This window comes from Bidens hawaiensis, unplaced genomic scaffold (assembly GCF_021521415.1).
Source record: "Bidens hawaiensis isolate Kalapana, Puna unplaced genomic scaffold, B.hawaiensis_p1.1 tig00002866_1, whole genome shotgun sequence".
Lineage (NCBI taxonomy): Eukaryota > Viridiplantae > Streptophyta > Magnoliopsida > Asterales > Asteraceae > Bidens > Bidens hawaiensis.
The window spans coordinates 1,667,018-1,685,172 of NW_027491154.1; the positions used below are offsets into that span (position 1 = coordinate 1,667,018).

Consider the following 18,155-nt stretch of genomic DNA (forward strand, 5'->3'; position numbering starts at 1 on the left):
GACCAAAACTCTTTAATATCTTTAGCCCCATGTTGAGTATAGACATTAATGAGCTTATGTTGTTCCACATGTGTAGCTAACCTCAGCACATCTTGGTCACTGCACAGGTCTTCAAGACCATCATCTAATCCTTTTTCAGGATGTAAAAACTGATATAAGATTACATCAATAGTGGAGTACCCTAACTCACTCATCATTTCACTAACTTCGTGAACTGAGAACATGTCAATCAGGTCCACGAAATGAAAAGTACCTCCTACATATGTGCGATTTGGAGGATTAGTCAATCGACCACCGTGATGAATCTTGAAGCTAAAAATATTTGGACAACCAACTGCAAAATACCATAATTGTGTAAGTAAAATGCCCAAAATAAAAAACCTAATTATCAAAGAAAAAATTGTAATTTCAGTATGTCATTACCGTATATTAGGTTAACATCCATATCTTCCCGAGTTCCGCGTGTTTCCCAAGGCATTTTTACACACAATCAATGATCGTGGAAGAGGATCGTGGGAGAAGACGGTGTACCGAAGAAGACGATGAAGTGAAGAAGATGAAGGATCGGAAGTGAGAATGAAAAGACGGGGGAGGGTTATAAAAGGGGGTGAATGAGCTGGAATATAAAATTACGTATTTACCCTCACGTGTAGGTCATGTGATCATAGTTAACGAAAAATTCTAACTGGGTTAGTGGAAAAGAACGTAATGTGCAACGTTTTGCAAACACATAATACGATTTCAGTCATTAAGTTTTCCAAAGGACGAATATTGAAAAACCATGAAAACATAAAGATATGTTTTGTCATTTTGTCTAAAAATAATAATGTAGTTAGCGAGTATACTTTCAAACCTTTTAAAGCGATACTCAATTCTTCCTAAAACAAATTGAAAATAAAAATTCATGTTCACTCCAAGCATCCTTTTGAAGTGGACACTAGACAGATAAGATCATCAGACCAACAGATAGATTCCTTCTAGAAACCCTTTGTCCTATTTCTGGTGCACCAAAAATAAACGGACCCACCCTCCAAACCCCGGTTTTTTTAAAACAGGTTGGAGTCATGGTCCACAACCAATGACCCCCCCGGTTCGGTGCGGTCTAGTCTAGCCTTCTAGAAACAGTCCACCAAATGGCATCCCACTCAACACGCAAAGACAATGAAAGTGTGACCCCCCGGGCCCACCCCACTCTTTATCTCTTTATCTATATATATATCACTGCCTCCATATTCCCAATTCGATTCAAACATTCCAATTTCCAAAACCCTAACAATAACAATGATCCAAACAACGTCCCTTAACCGGCCTCGGTTACGTTTAGCGACGAGTTTCCACACCTCATCGCTGAACGTAACCGATAATCGGCCCCGGTTACGTTCAGCGACGTGTTTTCGGGAGTCGTTGAACGTAACCGAGGCTGAACCTCAGACTTTGAAAAGGCGTTTGAGTCTTTACGAAGTGTTGATGGTGAAACGTGACGTGACGGCTCACGAGATAAAGGCTGCGTACAGCAGTTTGGCTAAGCTTTATCATCCTGATTCCACGTCTCAGGATGATGATGGGAAGTTTATTGAGATTCATAATGCTTATGCCACGTTGTGTGATCCTGCGGATCGAGCGGTGTATGATATGAAGTTGAATATGGGATATTATACGACTGTTGGCAAAATGCGGCAAGTTTATATTTCCCGACGGTGGGAGAGTGACCAGTGTTGGTAGAAATAATTTTGTATATATATGATTGTTTCTAAGTTAAAACCAGAAAAAAAAATTTAAATCGTGTAAATTAGTTATGTTTTACCTTAATTTTATCAAATGATTCTAATTCTAACCATATAATTTCATCTAATTTTATCAAAACAATATTAGTATCATAATAATAGTTGAAGGTGAAGTTGATTTTCACTCGATTTCTTTCATAATAATAATTATAAACAAAATAGAGAAAATGTAAGGGTGAAATCAACTATGAATCGTATAAAATAAAATTTATAATGATTATATTACTGAGATTGCTTTTTACAACAAAAATGAATGCGAATGTTAATATTATCAATGTTTAGATAAGGATGAATTATTAGATCATACGGTGTGGATGCCAATTTACCAAAACACAAGCGAAGGTTGCCACTGGCCCCGATGACAAACAATGCCAACGCCCCCATCATATTGGTTCCATTCATCAGCAAAGTAACTGGGGGATTCCCACCGACGATTTCACCACCCAAATCAAACTTTTTCAAACAGTATTCTATTTTTTCAACTTTAAAAACTAAAAATGAAAGGAAGCACATTAAGAGTATTTTTTTATAGGGTGGAGTAGAGTAGAGTGTGATATTGTGTTGACATGATAAGAAGGTCGTAGAATTGTTGCCCACACCATAGTCTTATAGGCCAATTACCATATATATACAGCTGAAAGGTTTGGTGTCGCAAGAACTCTATTGGGCTTTTTTTTTCAGCACCTAATCGGTGCAAGTTTTTTTATATTTTATTTTTTGTTACTTTTGTTTCGCAGCAAACGTAATGAAAATCAACCGAATGACGATTTATTATTTAGCTTTTTAGTACCAGTATCATAATGACGGTGACAGAAACTAACCGAATTCGCTACTCTTCGGGTTTTCTTTTAGTTCTAGTATCGTTTATTATTACTATATACAATTGAAAGGTTTGGTGCCGCAAGGACCCTATCGGGCCACTTGGCGGCACCTAATTGGTGCAAGTTTTTTTTTTTTTTTTTACTTTTGCTTCACAACGAACGTAATGAAAACCGACCAAATGACAATTTATTTTTTGGTTTTTAGTTACGGTATCGTGATGAGCGTGACAGAAACCAACCGAATTCGCTAAACCCACCGCGTGCTTTTTGTTCTAGTACCGTAACGAATGTAACAAAACGACTGAATGTAAATTTAATTTAGTTCCAATGTCGTAACGAACGTGAAGGAAAGTGGCCGAATTTGCGTACGCTCGCCTCCTCAACACCTCGGATCGACGACAATACCAACGCTCGAGTTTCACCGACCGGCGCTACCCATTGACGATTAGTTTGCCTCAATTTTTATCTTTTCATTCCGTACCATAACGCACATAACCGAAATCGGCCGAATTCATATTGACTTACCGCCTCAATGCTTGGGTTTACCACCACCGTCTATCTAGGTTTTACCGATCTGTCATGACACAACACGCTTGGTAAATCACTGGTTACTATCTAATAGTTACTATTACATCTCTATTTTTATATATACAACATTTGTTGATTTTATAAGAAAGGGAAAGGTAAGCACTTACGTAACTACTTTAATCAACTCTTATTTTATTCAGTGGTGTATTAAGCATCTCTCCTAACGCCGGTGTGCTTTTACAACAAAAAAAAACAAAAGAAATTCACAAACTAAGATTATTAAATTCAAAAAGAACAAAGCATGACACAAAAAAAAAAGTCTAAAAACTATTAATTGAATAAGGCACTAGCAAATCCAGACAACCTCTACAGAAAATACCAAATATGAAATATGTAAAAGACCAGATATACAATTTTGAGATCAACAAAATCTAAACCATCCATAACATAATAAGAATAAAAACTGCTAAAAACTGATCTAAAGTAAACAAACTCCAAATGCAAAATGGTTATTACCCTTCAAAAACTTCCAACTCTTTGTACAAACAGCCCTCTGTAAATGTACGCATATCAACTAACTTACGGGGTCCTGAGTGTAGAATTGATAAGTTTCATAACGACCCGTATGCTCGACAGCTCAGATACTGAAGTGGTAGGAATACTCATTTGATGATTTAGTATAGAATTAACTTGATCAAATATGGGTCGTACATGCATCGCTATCATCCCGTCTGCAGGCTTGATCGCCACCACCACATCCATCATCCACCCGAGTTTCTTTAATGTTTCGTTGCCTATGTCACAAGCCAACTGCTGAAGCAGAGATAACAATACTCCTTGACTCAGAGGCAAAGGATTTCTTGTTAATAACCCCTGCAAGTCAACCTGTTTGACCAATTTCAAAATTAAAAGATGAAAATATCATATCATACAATTTGCAGATATGAAATACAATTAAATAAAGTACCTGAGAGCATAACCAGGATACGATTCGGACATCACTTCGTTGAAGTGCAGCAGTAAAAGCTTCTTCATATTTGTGCTCATATACCAGTCTAGAAAGCTCTTTCGTTGGATCCGATGGCGGTTCGATCTATCAAAGAAAATAGTTATACTTATAAAATGTTATTGTGTAAATATATGTGTAACTATACTATATAGTATAAACTGACCTTCTCATGGAAGCTGCCAATTGGCCCATTGCTAATTTGGGTTAACAATGGGTTGACTGAAACTGGATTGGCCCCTGAAAGTGCAAGGGCAACCAGCTTGCGTTGACCTTCGGCTAATTCACCACTCAAGGTTTGAGTTACAGATGATGCGGAGTTAATGGCGTCCTAAACAAACCATCACATGTTAACAAAATATAAGGACGGGTTCAACTAACATGAATTGATTATGGTTGTATTTGTTACCCTCAAAGCAACGGCCAAAGGAGAATGTGCAGACTCGAGTTGCTGCTGAGCTGTACTTGTATGTTCAAGCATTCCCTTTTGAAATGTAGCATCCACTTGATCAAACATGGCCTTGCAAGACATCTCAAAAGCAGGAATCACAGAAGCTTCTATGCTCGACTTAAGTGCTTCCTGTAAAAAAGATTATCATAGCATGCAAATTAGTAACGACTAGCTAAATGGTCAAAATGGGTTTGAGTCAACCACGGATACCTGTAGGGCTTGTTTGCCAGAAGTTTGAAACTGGGTTTGTATTTGCCTGCCAACACTAGCTTCAAGCTTAGAATTTATGGATTTCTCCAACTGGTTTACAGACTTATCAGCAACACCCCTCTGCACATAAATTTTATCAGGCATTTATTATGTAAATTCTGGTTAAAAGAATATAAAAAAATGTTATAAAAAGTAACCTGGAAAGCCTCTGTGATTGCATTGGTCACGGTTTTTTCAATAACTGGAGAAACCGAACGCACGATAGCTGGCACAAGCGCTGAGGTTTCTTTCTTCAGCATCTTCTCCAAAGCAGCAAGCAAATCCTTGTAGCCGTTTGTAACCAAACCCGAAACTTGTTGACTTCGTTCTCGGTTTGACTTTTCTTGTTTTGTAAATTCTTCTTGAGTACGGGCCCACAGAGCATCAGAATTAGCTTTGTAAGTTTTCTCCAAGCTCTTTCCTATTGCTGCCTCGATTCTTCGGCCTTCTTTTGTAAGTGGGGCCGCCACCATTCCAGGAATCTGCTTTTGAATCTCCTTTTGATTCACTAAAACCTGCAAATAAAATCAAAATCAAATTTAGTTTAGAATTTCAGATATTAATATCAATTGACAACATGATATGTTACCTGAGTAATAACTTCTTGCATAGAATGAAGTTGCGAAAGTATCAATTCAACAGAGCGAGCACTTGAACTGATTCCCGGTTCAACAGAAGAATCTGTTGAATTGAAAACATCAGGAGAAAACAAGTTTGACTGTTGACCACTACTCTCTTTCTTTTTTATCTCTTTTGTTGGTGACATGGCTTCCGATGAGTCAACTGTCTCAGGTACAGGTGTTTCAGTGGGCCCCAATGCATCATTATTCAAATCTTGACTTTCATTTTGACCACCAAAACTTTGACCTAACCTGTCAACTTGCTTTGAATCATTAACAATATAAGTTTCCACAGACAAAGCACGGCCAAACCCTGATGCCTGTGAAGCAAAACCATGAATCTCTCCTTGAGAAACGGGTTCCACGGTTTGACTTTTTCCTGTTTCGCCAACAACCTTAACCTCCACCTCAGCATTATGTGGATCAGAAACAGTAACCACATCCAGTACATTATAATCAGTGTCGTCTTTTTGCTCAGTAACTTGACTTATTTCAGATGATGATGTGGCCATCAACTCAGCAGGTGTCACCAAATGAGTCGGATGCTTAAATTTGGTTTCATCAGTTACCGTTTCAGTCGCCAATGAGCCATCCACATGTCTATCAACTGAATATTCAATAACCTTCATCTCATCAGTGTCATAACAGCCAGCAGTACTTTTCAAATCAGATGGTTTACGGTCCAAATTAGGGCTTGATACAATTGGAGGTGATTCAACAGAAGCTTCAGTCGAACGAGAGCTTGAAGGCTGTCTTGGAATGGAAGCACCATCAGAGGTAACCACTATAGCCTCCAAAGATGCTTCCGTCTTACTTCTGGAAGGTTCCAAAACATTCAAGCTTTCGGTACTAGGGACATCACGTGAAACATTTGAATCTTGTCTCTCATAATTGTTGTCAGTTGGAGGCGGCAAGCATTGAGACATGTCTAAAGCATATTGTTGAATTGCTTGTGTTTGGACACAGTAAACCTGAACAATCGGTTCCCCTTGTGGTGGTAACGAAACACTAATGCCTGTAAAACTCAATATGGGCATAGTAACTGTAAACTCTGCAATATAATCCATGCGTGTGGATTCTGGGTTGGGCCCATAGTCCAAATGAACAACATAAATAGCATTTTTCTTTGCATTTGCTATTAACAAAAGGCCCGTTTCAGATGGTGCAACAACTTGATTGAAAAACGCATCTTCAAGTCGGGATTCAGAAGAACTCCTTAACTCCAATGTTTGTAAACAACGCCACGAATCCGCATCACTAGGAAGCAACCACCCTTCATCACCCTCTGAAGCCCATATTTTCACCTCGTGATTCAATGGACCCTGTTAGAATTAATACAAATAAATGTAAAAATTGTAAGGTAAAAAAATATATGAAATGAAAATGATCAGCACATACACCAGTGATAAGTATAATGTGATCTGGGTGGTCGGGGGCGGTTAAAAATGTAACAGAGTTGACAGGCAGACCGTCATGTGGCCTAAATACTGCAATTGGTGAAGACTTTCGATCATCCCAGATCTTTATCTGTTAGAAAAATTAGAAGCGGTTTAGCTAATAATATAATATCATTGTTATTTAGCAAGTGTAAGATATTAACCAACCGTTCCATCAACTGAAGCAGAAACCAAACGAGTAGTCATCCATTGGCACATTGAAAGATCTGTTACTTCACCATCATGACTACCAACAAACTGAACTCCATTAATCAATTTATCAACAGGGCATATAAGAGGTTCCTCTGCAGAAAACACTTCATTTCTCCCAACTTTTGTAGTATCAATTCTCAACACGCGTTTTCCGATTCCAACAACAAGAACTTCCTGAAACACATAAACACCATCACATATATTGATACAATACTGAAATAAAAATCATCTACAATCTTAAGTTATTTATCAGAAAATACTATTACTTGTTTATGACAGTGCCAACAAACTCGAGGATGAACAGATTCCTCTTCACCTACAATCTGAATTGCAATAACTATATTCCCTATAATTTGTGGTTTATCTTCCTCATCTGTGCCTTCTGTAATTTTCCACACATAAACCCTTCCATCTACGCTTGCACTGCATACAATTATATTACTATAAGTATACAACCCTTAAACAATACAAAAGGCGATTTAAAAAAAAAGGAAACTCTAACCTAGCTAGAACGTGAACATCTTCTGCAAAGAAAGCCATATCCGTAACCCTCTGAAAAGCACAAAAATTGCTCAACTGAATCAACATTCTATCAGTTTATATAAAAAATCTCAGCAGACTAACTTTAATTTGGTGTTCATGTATCCTAAACTCCTAGTTCTGTTTACTATTATTCAATTGTCAAGATCGGATCTTTAATCAATTAATCTAAAACCAACTCTTATTGCAAATAAGTGTAACATAATAAATAATAATAATCGACTAAATCTGAAAAGTAAGGAAAGTAACAGCTAACAAACCTGAGCTAGACCTTTAAACAGCGATCTCAAAGCCGTATTAATATTAAGAACCCGAATCGCTCCATGTTTCAACCCATAACACACATAACTCCCATTAACCGCAATCTGGCGACCAACAACCAAAACCGGCTCCGACACATACTTAGTAATCGGCGTAACCTCAAGCTGAGGCTGCACCTCTCCCGGCATCCTAGCATCAATATCATACACCACATGATCACCACCCAACTGCCTTCCCTTCGGCAGCTTACTGCTCGGCATCCGCATCGGACCCGATCCACCACCGTGCAATGCCGGAACCAACATAGGATTATTATTATTATTATTAGGGTTAAGGTTCAGATTAGAGTTGGGAATAGGAAGATGGTGGTTATCAATTGGTTGAGGGGCGCTTAAATAAGCCATTAATCTAGCACCAGGATTAGGATCAATATTAGGGTTAGGGTTTGGTGAAGAATAATTGGGGGTGTGGAATTGGGGGTAATAGATGGGTGATTGAGGGGCGTAGGAGTATGGGCCTCCGGCGGCGGTGACGGTGGGAGGTGGGTAGGAGGTGGCGGAAGACGGTGGTGGGTAAGGAAAGTTAGGGTTAGGTGGGATTGGGGGTGGAGAAGAGGTGGAATTAGGGTTGAAGAAACGTTGGACGTCGAATGGACCTGAAGCTGCTGCTGGGTGCATGTTTTGGTTACCGGATGAAGCCATCAAGTAATGATATAGATAATAATATTATTATTATTATTAATTGGATTGATATCTGAAGGATAAATTGATTGAATTGAAGAGTGGAGAGTGTGACTTTTAGGAGACTGAATCACACGAAGAAGAAGAAGAAGAAGATAATGATGAAGAAGATGAAGATGAAGAAGAAGAAGATGTAAATGTAACTGTAATTATTGAAAATGAAAATAATTTTCACAGTACATTGTGTTACTTTTGGGAGACCAAATCCCTAAATTAAGGAAAGTCGGGTAGGATCGGATTGGGTCGGGTTGGATAGGTGTGTTAAGAGTGAAGTGATATGGTACTACTGGTTTCAACGGTTGGTTGTTAGTCTTTTCAGAATTGAATTTTGTGTTAAGTTATGCTTAAGTGTTGTATATATGTTTCCTCGAGCCATAGTAGCCAACCCAAATTGCTCTTGTAAAAGATTCGCTACAAAACGAATACGTTTATTTTGTAAATGATTCATATCGTCAAGTGTACATATACCAAATTTGATTCGAATAAAATATATAGCTAACTTACATTGGTTATTTCCGCTTTACAAGTTGTGGTTTCCTACACTTAATGTAGCTTTTTTTTGGGTCTTATCATGTCATTTTAATATAATTAGATATACTTGGTATATGTGATAAATTAAACTAATAATTGGTAAGAGTTATGAGATGTGAAGCATACGTCCGTCCAAGATTGTTTTGTTTTAGTTACTGAAAAATTATTGTACACATAATATAATAAAACTCCCACCATGGATCAATTTGAGATAATTATTGAAACCATAATAAGAGAAACTACATAAAGTTTAAGGATTGCAACCTTTGAAGACAAGTGAGTGATTCTTTGATGTAGATGTTGATCCTACACCAATAAGTATCCACACTAATCAATTGGCTTCAACAAGGTGCTAGCCTCTAAACCAATATTGTAAAGATGAAGATTAATGAAGAATAACCTTCTTCGTGATGTATGATGTCACGCGAGTGCGAAAAAACACATAAGATTGCATTAGCACTTCACCAAATACCCTAATGAGCTTAGAGTTTTAGCAAAGACCTTGAACTCGTGTGTTTTATTAATATCACTCATTAAAGCCGTAAGTATGGCATATTCTCACACCAAATCTGTTTTTAAAAAATAAGTTTGCCAATATGTCTTGCCATGTTACTTTTGTATTCCAAAAAGGCCAAAAGATAATCATTTCAACTCAACTTCATTTTTGTTAAAACCCGTTTTAACTTGAACCAAATTTATATTTTGTTAAAACTGGGCGCTTTGACGAAAATTGATTTTACGTGTAACTTGTATTAATCTGACACCCAAACCACTCAATCTGTCTAGTTTGGCGGTTTACTTACTACGTAAACAAGTTGCGGGTCCTTAGAAAACATAAGAATAAATGTTGATTAATTTAATGTGGTGTATACCAAAACTTATGTCCAAGGTGTTGATGAATCGTATGAAAATTGTAATTGGGTCCTTAATCGGGGAAGAACAATCGGCTTATGTGCCGGGAAGAAACATGACCGAAGGTGCATTGGTTTTGAATGAAACTATTTCTTGGTGCAAAAACACTAACATAAGATTAATGTTATTTAAAGTAGACATTGATAAGGCATTCGATTCAGTAAATTGGATGTTCTTGGATTCACGAATGGCGTAAATGCAATTCCCGGAATAATGCAGATTATGGGTAAAAGGTACGTTTATATCGGCAAGATCGTCAATTTTAATTAAAGGTGCACCCACTAACGAGTTTGATATAAGGAGAGGAGTTATGCAAGGACTATCGTTATGGAAGAACCGAACGTGGCGATGCACTCGGGTCGGCATCTTCAAAAGGTCATTAACCGAGGATAAGTATGATACGAACTTTCTAAATGGAAAGCTAAGGTTTGATCTTTTGGTGTTCAGCTAACACTTGTCAAGTCAGTATTAGGAAGTTGAGCATTTATTATTTCTCTTATGTTCAAGGCCCTGATAGAGCTACTCAAATGTTAGAAGCAAAACGCCGAAGGTTTCTATGGAGTGGAAACTAGGACCGTGAAAAGATTAGTTGGGTCGCTTGGCAAAAAAATATAGGAGATAAAGATAGGGGTGGATTAGGTGTTAGGAAGCTTAAGAGCTACTAATTTGGTTTTACTAGTGAAATGGTGGCCTAGATATAAGAACTGTAATTCTTCGTTATGGGTAAAGTTAAATATACATGGGTAATCAAAATTGGTCCTACATTCCGGTTAAAAAAATCTAATCTATTGGAAGAACATGGAACAATATAAACAAGTTGGGGTTGAGGCGGATGAAGATAATGTAGCAATATCGGTAAAGCTTAAAGTTCAACTTGGAAAGCGAGATACGACCCAATTGTATCAGGAGATAAGCCGCTTAAAGATATGTTCTCGTCATTGTCATTATTTGAACTGGAGAAGACGAAGGACAGTTTTGTCCAACACTGCTATGTGAAGTTGGATGATGATGTGATTTGTTGTATCAGGAGATGACAGGCCCATTAGGTCAGCAAGGGTAAAACAGTCTAACTTTGATCACAGGTTCGGTGGTGTCCAACGAGCCTGATTTATGGTGTTGGAAGGCAGCAGATAATTTGTTTGGAGACTACTAATGGATTGTATTGCTACAAAAGAGGCAGCTAATGGTGAGAGGTATTAATGTTGGAGAGACAACATGTGTGTTATGAGAAACATGACGCCAAAATCTTCCATGCCTTTAAGGTTCATTGTTGGGCGGCAAAGTGGGTTTGGGGCGTCATTCTTGACTGGGTGAAGATACCAGGTTTCTCACCTTTTGACTCCGTGAGGTAGATACTATAATATACAAACAAATACAGAAAGAAAATAAAGGCAGTCTATGTGATTCAAGCCATCTTGATTGCTTAGCTGTTGGATAATTTGGTTGATGGCGAATGACATGATTTTAGAAATTTAAACCCGCGTTGCGTTGGGTATGTGAAGCGTGACTCAAATGTTTACTCGTGAAAAGAAGAATTAGTGCAAAGACAACTAATATCCATGACTTTTGTCTCTTAAAATAAAATAACAAATGCACTGAAATGGAAACACCATCAGAGGTAGGCACTATATAACCTCCAAAGATGCATCAGTCATACTTCTTCTACAAAGTTCCAGAACATTCAAGCCTTCAGTGCTCGGGACATCACGCGAAATGGTTGAATCTTGTCTCTCATAACTGTTGTCAGTTGGAGGTGGTAAGCATTGAGATATGTCAAAATCATATTGCTGAATTGCCTGTGTTTGGACACAGTAAACCTGAGCAATCTGTTCCCCTTGTGGTGGTAACAAAACGCTAATGCCTGTAAAACTCAGGTGCTGTTTGTTTTTCCTCAGAAGCACTTCTCCACCTCTTTTGTCTGCACCGAGAAGAGGGCGCGCAGACGTTGGGCTCTGCAGTGTGTTTGTTTTTTCGCAGACGTTTCATTAAAAAACGTCTGCGCGCCCTCTTCTCCCAGAAGTGATGGTATTATAACTTCTTAACCTCTTCTGCCCATTTATTTCATCGATCATCATCATTCTCCTCCTAACCCTAACTCCTCCTCCTAACTCCTCTCCACTGCCGCCGGCTACCTCCACACCGCCGGCGCCGGCTACCTCCACACCGCCGGCCGCTCAGATTCCAGGCTCAGATTCCAGATTCCAGGTTCATTTATTTCATCGATCATCATCATTCTTGTTCTTCATTCTTGGTCTCAATAGCAACAGCTCAGATTCCAGGTTCATTTTCTTCCAAAATTCTGTGTTAATTGTATGTTTTGATTTTTTCTTGATTGATGAGGCTTCACGGCTTAAGCGAAATTCTTTATATTTGTGTTAATTGTATGTTTTGATATTTTAATGAAATTCTTTATATTTGGGTTATGTTTTATGATGATGTAATAATCTTGGTAGCTTGATATTCTGCCCTAAATAGGGGTGGGGGTTGCAAACGAGCAGAGCCGCTCGAGAGCTACTCGGGCTCGAATCGATAAAAAACTTGAAACAAGCCGAGCCCGAGCCTCAAACAAAGCTCGTTTAGTTACCGAGCTTGAGCCTTGTGTATTTCTAACATAAGTACTAACAAGTATCATCAGATACAGATCATGTTAAGAGCACAATGAGATTTGTGACAGAAAATAAAATGAATATTAGATGTGAGTTTAGTTGAGTTAGGTATGTAACCTGAAAGATAGTTGGATCCCTGGCTACTTGCTTTGCATCTAGCTGAATATTCCCTTCTTCAAAATAGTAAGCACTCATCTGGACGTTCAAGATAAACAAAGTGTATAAAGTATAATAGTATTTACTATTTAATAATAATCTCATTTTGCTGAACAAATAAATTAGCATTATTATACTTAAGGATTAAAAGTAATATTAAATATCATGCACATACACATGTAGGTTTTTCTCATTCACCCAAGAAGGAAGTGTCCCATATAGCTCACTGTTAAACAAATCACTGCATACTAAAAAAAAATAGAAAACTATATATATATTTAATAAATCTTGTAAATTTTCTCTATAACACAGTTCACTTACATATTGTGAATAGTTGTGTTGTTTACATCAAGAAGGGTAATATGAATGTCAAAATTCAAAACCAGCTATTTCGTTCCAACATAGAGGCTAATTGAAAGTCACTAATATTAACGGAATTGAACAATTTTCAGCTTGACTTTTAAAGTCAAAATAACAAAAAATAATCTTGCAATTTGCCAGCTGACTTTTAAATGTCAAAAATAAACACATACAGCATTTTGACAGGTTGACCAAACTACCCTTTTGCACAAACTATCATTCTTAACACATACACAGAGAGCCTTTATGGTAATCTTCTTCTTACTCAATGCTTTAAAGATCATCTTCTGTCATTGGCTCCAATAAGGCATCTGGACCAAGTTCAGATATCGGGGCCACAATAGCCGGCTGTCATTGACCTCTTTTGAACTTTTATGTTCTAATTTCACACAGCACAGCCGAGCCCGTTTTGTTAATTTTATTTGAGAAAATAGTTTATTGATGTGTGCCTTTTCCTAACTTGGACATTGTACATAAACTGATTTTCTCATAAACTGATTTTCTCTATTTGAGAAAATAGTTTATTGATGTGTGCCTTTTAATTTTAGGTTCGATGAATTGTTGTTTTAATAGAATTGTTGTTTCTTGTTAGTTGATCATAAAAATGGTAGAGAAACAACATTGGTCGAATGAGCAAATAAAATGTTTATTAGAAACATGCATTGAAGAGAAAAACGTTGTGGGTAAAAAAGGGTTGAGTTTGCACAAAGAATCGTGGGCTAAGGTAATACGGGTTCTTAAGGAAAAGTTTGGATTGGATTTGAGTCAAAAACAAGTCAAAAACGCCTATGATAATCTTAAAGCCAAATACATAGGATGGTTGTATTTGAAAAACAAAACCGGCAACATCTACAACCCTCAAACAAATACCTTTACCTTAACGAACGAGGAATGGGAAGACTTTAAGAAGGTATGTTCATATATTTTTATTTTTTAACATCTACCTCTACCTTAAAGTCCACCCCTAGTTTATTTTTTAACATCTACCATTATTTTTTTAGGGGCATTCGAAAGCGGCATCCTTAAAAACAACTCCATTAGCATTTCCTGAACTTCATGCACAACTGTTTGATGAGAACATTGCCACGGGGAATCGCAAGTGGACCTCAACCCAAACATCAGTGGTTGGATCATCCTCTTGTCATCGGCTCCAATCGGTCCAACAACTGATGATTATAGACAACACAGAAGATGATGCCTGCACTAGTCCTACTACCGGGCCTACTACCGAGCCTACTCCTGAGCCTACTCCTGAGCCTACTCCCGAGCCTACCCCCAAAAGGGCTAAAACCTCAAAACCATCATCATCTGTCAGTTTGGAGGATTTAGCACTTCACATGAAAAATGCTTTGTTACATTTGACTAGGGAAAAACCTGAAAAAAAACGCCCGGTAGTTACAACAGTTGTTGAGTGTTCTGAGAAGTTAAGTTTGGTTGGGTTAGAGCCGACGGACCCTCTATATTTGGTTGCTTTTCATATTTTTGGAATGTCCACGGACATGAGAGAGGCGTGGATGGCATTGCCAAATGTTCCCGTCGTGTTAAAATGGTGGATCGAGATGACGGCTAAAAATTTAGGACTTTTGAAGTAGTTTTTGTTTTGTTGAAAACATTATTTGTTTTTGGTGTATGTTTTTTTAGTTATGTTGAAAACATTCTATGCTTTTTGGTTAAGTTTAACACATTGTATGTTATTTTATGGCTATGTGACATGGTTGTTTATGCTTTATGATAATGGTTGTTTATGCTTTATGACATGGTTGTTTATGTTTTATTAACAGGTTCATAATGAATAATGATGAGAAAATACTTCTGGTAGTTGTTATGTACTTGTATATCCGCTTTTTTTGGAAGAGGGGTTTGAAACGAAAACGAGACAATGATTCGTCAATGATGGGACATAAATACACGTTAGAGTTATTGCAAGGAAATCCCAAACAATGCATTGAATTGTTACGCATGTCCCGTGAATCATTTGTTCGACTATGTGCACATTTTAGAACAAATTATTCGTTAAAGGATAGTAAACATGTTTCGGTTGAGGAAAAGATGGCTATGTTTTTGATGATAATCGGCCATAACCAACGTTACGTGGTTATCAAGCGTAGATTTCAACACTCAAAGCAAACAATTCATAAATTCTTTCATGAAGTGTTGGATAAAATGATGCTTTTCGCCAAAGATATGATAGTACCAACTTCTTTCAATCCGAATCCAAACATTCCGGGACATAACAAGAGGCTACGAAAGATTTTTAAAGGAGCGGTTGGTGATTCTAGATTCCGGGACATATCAAAACGTATTAGCAATTTGTGATTTTAACATGATTTTTACTTTTCTTGTGGCCGGATGGGAAGGGGTAGCACATGATTCTAGAATATTATCAGAGGCATTATTAGATCCACACGCGCCATTCCCATTTCCACCATCAGGTATTTTTATTGTTTGTTAATTATTTCTATGTTAGTTTAATATTGTAATTAATTGAAAATATTTACAGAGAAATACTACCTTTTTTATTTATATTTCAGTTTATTTAAATTTCAGCTTATTTTAGCAGTCTGCAGATGTTAAAAAACAAACAGTCTTCTTGTTGCAGACTGCAGAGTTTTGGTCCACCTCTTCTGCTACAGATGTTGGCAGATGTGGTTTCGCAGTCTTCTGACATTTTACCTCTGAAAAACAAACAGCACCTCAGTATGGGCATAGTAACTGTAAACTCTGCAATATAATCCATGCGGGTGGATTCCGGGTTGGGCCCATAGTCCAGATGAACAACATAAATAGCATTCTTCTTTGCATTTGCTATCAACAAAAGGCCCGTTTCAGATAATGCAACGACTTGATTGAAAAACGCATCTTCAAGTCTGGACTTAAAAGAACTCTTTAACTCCAATGTTTGTAAGCAACGCCACGAATCAGCATCACTGGGAAGCAACCACCCTTCATCACCCTCTGAAGCCCATATTTTCACCTCGTGATTCAATGGACCCTGTGAGAATTAATACAAATAAATGTAAAAAACAATAAGGTAAAAAATATATATGAAATGAAAATGATTAGCACATACACCAGTGATAAGTATAATGTGATCAGGGTGCGCGGGGTGGGTTGAAAATGAAACAGAGTTGACTGGAAGCCCGTCGTGTGGCTTCAATACTGCAATCGGTGAAGACTTTCGATCGTCCCAGATCTTTATCTGTTAGAAAAATTGAAAGTGATTTAGACAATAATAATATAGCAAGTGTAAGATATTAACTAACCGTTCCATCAACCGAAGCAGAAACCAAACGAGTAATCATCCATTTGCACATTGAAAGATCTGTCACTTCACCATCATGACTACCAACAAACTGAACTCCATTAATCAACTAATCAACTTATTATTATTATTTGGTGCCAATGATGGATTTCAAGGTTATTTTTTATTGTTTATTTTATTGTTTTTTTTTTGCAATTTACCTTTTTTAATTGTATTTTCTTTTCTATTTGCAACAATTAAGTTTTTGTTATTATTTATTTTTTTGATTTTTGCAAGTTAACTTTTTAATTGTTTTTTATACCGACCGATGTCGCACCCGTTTTGATTTTCTTTTTTAGTATTGGTAGCATATCGAACGTAACAAGAACCGACCTAACGTCAATTTTTGTATACTTAACGAAAACAGACTGAATTCATGTAAACTCTCTACATCAACGTCCGACACTGACAATGCTAGGGTTTTCATGCCATTTGGTTTTTTTGTTTTAGTTCCGGTACTGTAACGAACGAGAAAGAAACCGACCAAGTCCGCGTAAAGTCACTGCCTTTTGTTTTAGTTCCAGTACCACCGTAACGAAAACCCACCAACTGCCATTTTTGTTTTAGTTATGGTATCGTAAGAAACCGAATGAATTTACGTCGACTTATCATCTCAACGCTCGAAACCAACAACGCTTGAGTTTGACCACCACCTAGATTTTTCCAAGTGACCCGTTGCGCCGGGTAAATTCCTAGTTATTATATATAAAGTAATAAATAAGAATTTTGGGGACGCAATAACGTGATTGGTCCAAGTGTCCTCACGTAGTTGGTAGCTTTTTTGTTTTTTGCTTTTGTTTATGCTTTTATATTCGTGTCTATTTATTGTCATAAAACGCGGGTTTTTTAACGTTGATACAGTCAAATGACTCTTGCCGAATTTGCGTCAGCTCGTGATCGGTTTTATTTCCGTGAGTTTTTTTTCTTTTTGTTCGTCGATTTCGGTTGAATTTGTGTCAGTTCGCGGCGGCAACACGAGTATATTTTTGGTTTTCGTAGCAATTTTTTTAATTTAAATATGTTATTTTTTTGTATGTTGAGTGTGGACAAAATAACTTATTACTTTAATTCCGGTGTCGTAATCCGATACCGACCAAACTCATGTCGGTTCACCACCACATCGTGTGGTTTACTTTGTGCGGTGTAGTGCATAAACTTTGATACCGACCGATTTCGGGTCGGTACGCGAATGTACCCCACAGATTTTTTTATTAGTATATTGATTTGATTGATATTTTATTTCGAATAAAAATATATAATCTAGTTTTATCCCAGGTTATTTTTTATTATTCATTTATAATATTTTATATATTTTTTTTGTATTTTAATTTTATTTATCGTAAGAAGAAATTTAATAATATACTTAAGATTTGATAATAAAAGAGTTTCACAAATGAATGAGATATTATAATCCGGTTTAAAAGCTATTTGGATTTGGTGAGATTCATGACCCCTTTTTTTTACAATAAAATTGTTTCTTAATTATAAATAATATATTTTTTTTTAATAAAAATCGGATACTAATATTTAGTATATCCCTATTTTATATTATTTTCATATCAAATAATTGGTGATATTAATTTTTATTTTAATGAGATGTTATAATCCGTTTAAAAACTATCAAGGTTTGGTGATACCCA

The 18,155-nt window shown here is 36.9% G+C and overlaps 1 protein-coding gene and 1 long non-coding RNA gene across 2 annotated transcripts; both read right to left on the reverse strand.

The window, feature by feature from the left end:
• Positions 1–3,418: 3,418 nt before the first annotated feature.
• Positions 3,419–8,725, reverse strand: LOC143621519 (enhancer of mRNA-decapping protein 4-like). The gene is made up of 12 exons (XM_077092927.1): positions 7,909–8,725; positions 7,611–7,660; positions 7,375–7,531; positions 7,064–7,282; positions 6,858–6,986; positions 5,429–6,781; positions 4,998–5,354; positions 4,801–4,920; positions 4,549–4,719; positions 4,306–4,470; positions 4,101–4,226; positions 3,419–4,018 (listed from the first exon to the last, which is right to left on the reverse strand). Exons 1-12 carry the CDS (start codon positions 8,608–8,610, stop codon positions 3,713–3,715), a joined length of 3,855 nt encoding a protein of 1,284 aa, XP_076949042.1. The 5' UTR covers positions 8,611–8,725; the 3' UTR covers positions 3,419–3,712.
• Positions 8,726–11,767: 3,042 nt separating this feature from the next.
• On the reverse strand, positions 11,768–16,573 carry LOC143621467 (uncharacterized). Its single transcript, XR_013151525.1, has 3 exons — positions 16,285–16,573; positions 15,908–16,206; positions 11,768–11,961 (listed from the first exon to the last, which is right to left on the reverse strand). It is a non-coding gene; the product is annotated as an uncharacterized LOC143621467 (long non-coding RNA).
• Between the last annotated feature and the right edge of the window lie 1,582 nt (positions 16,574–18,155).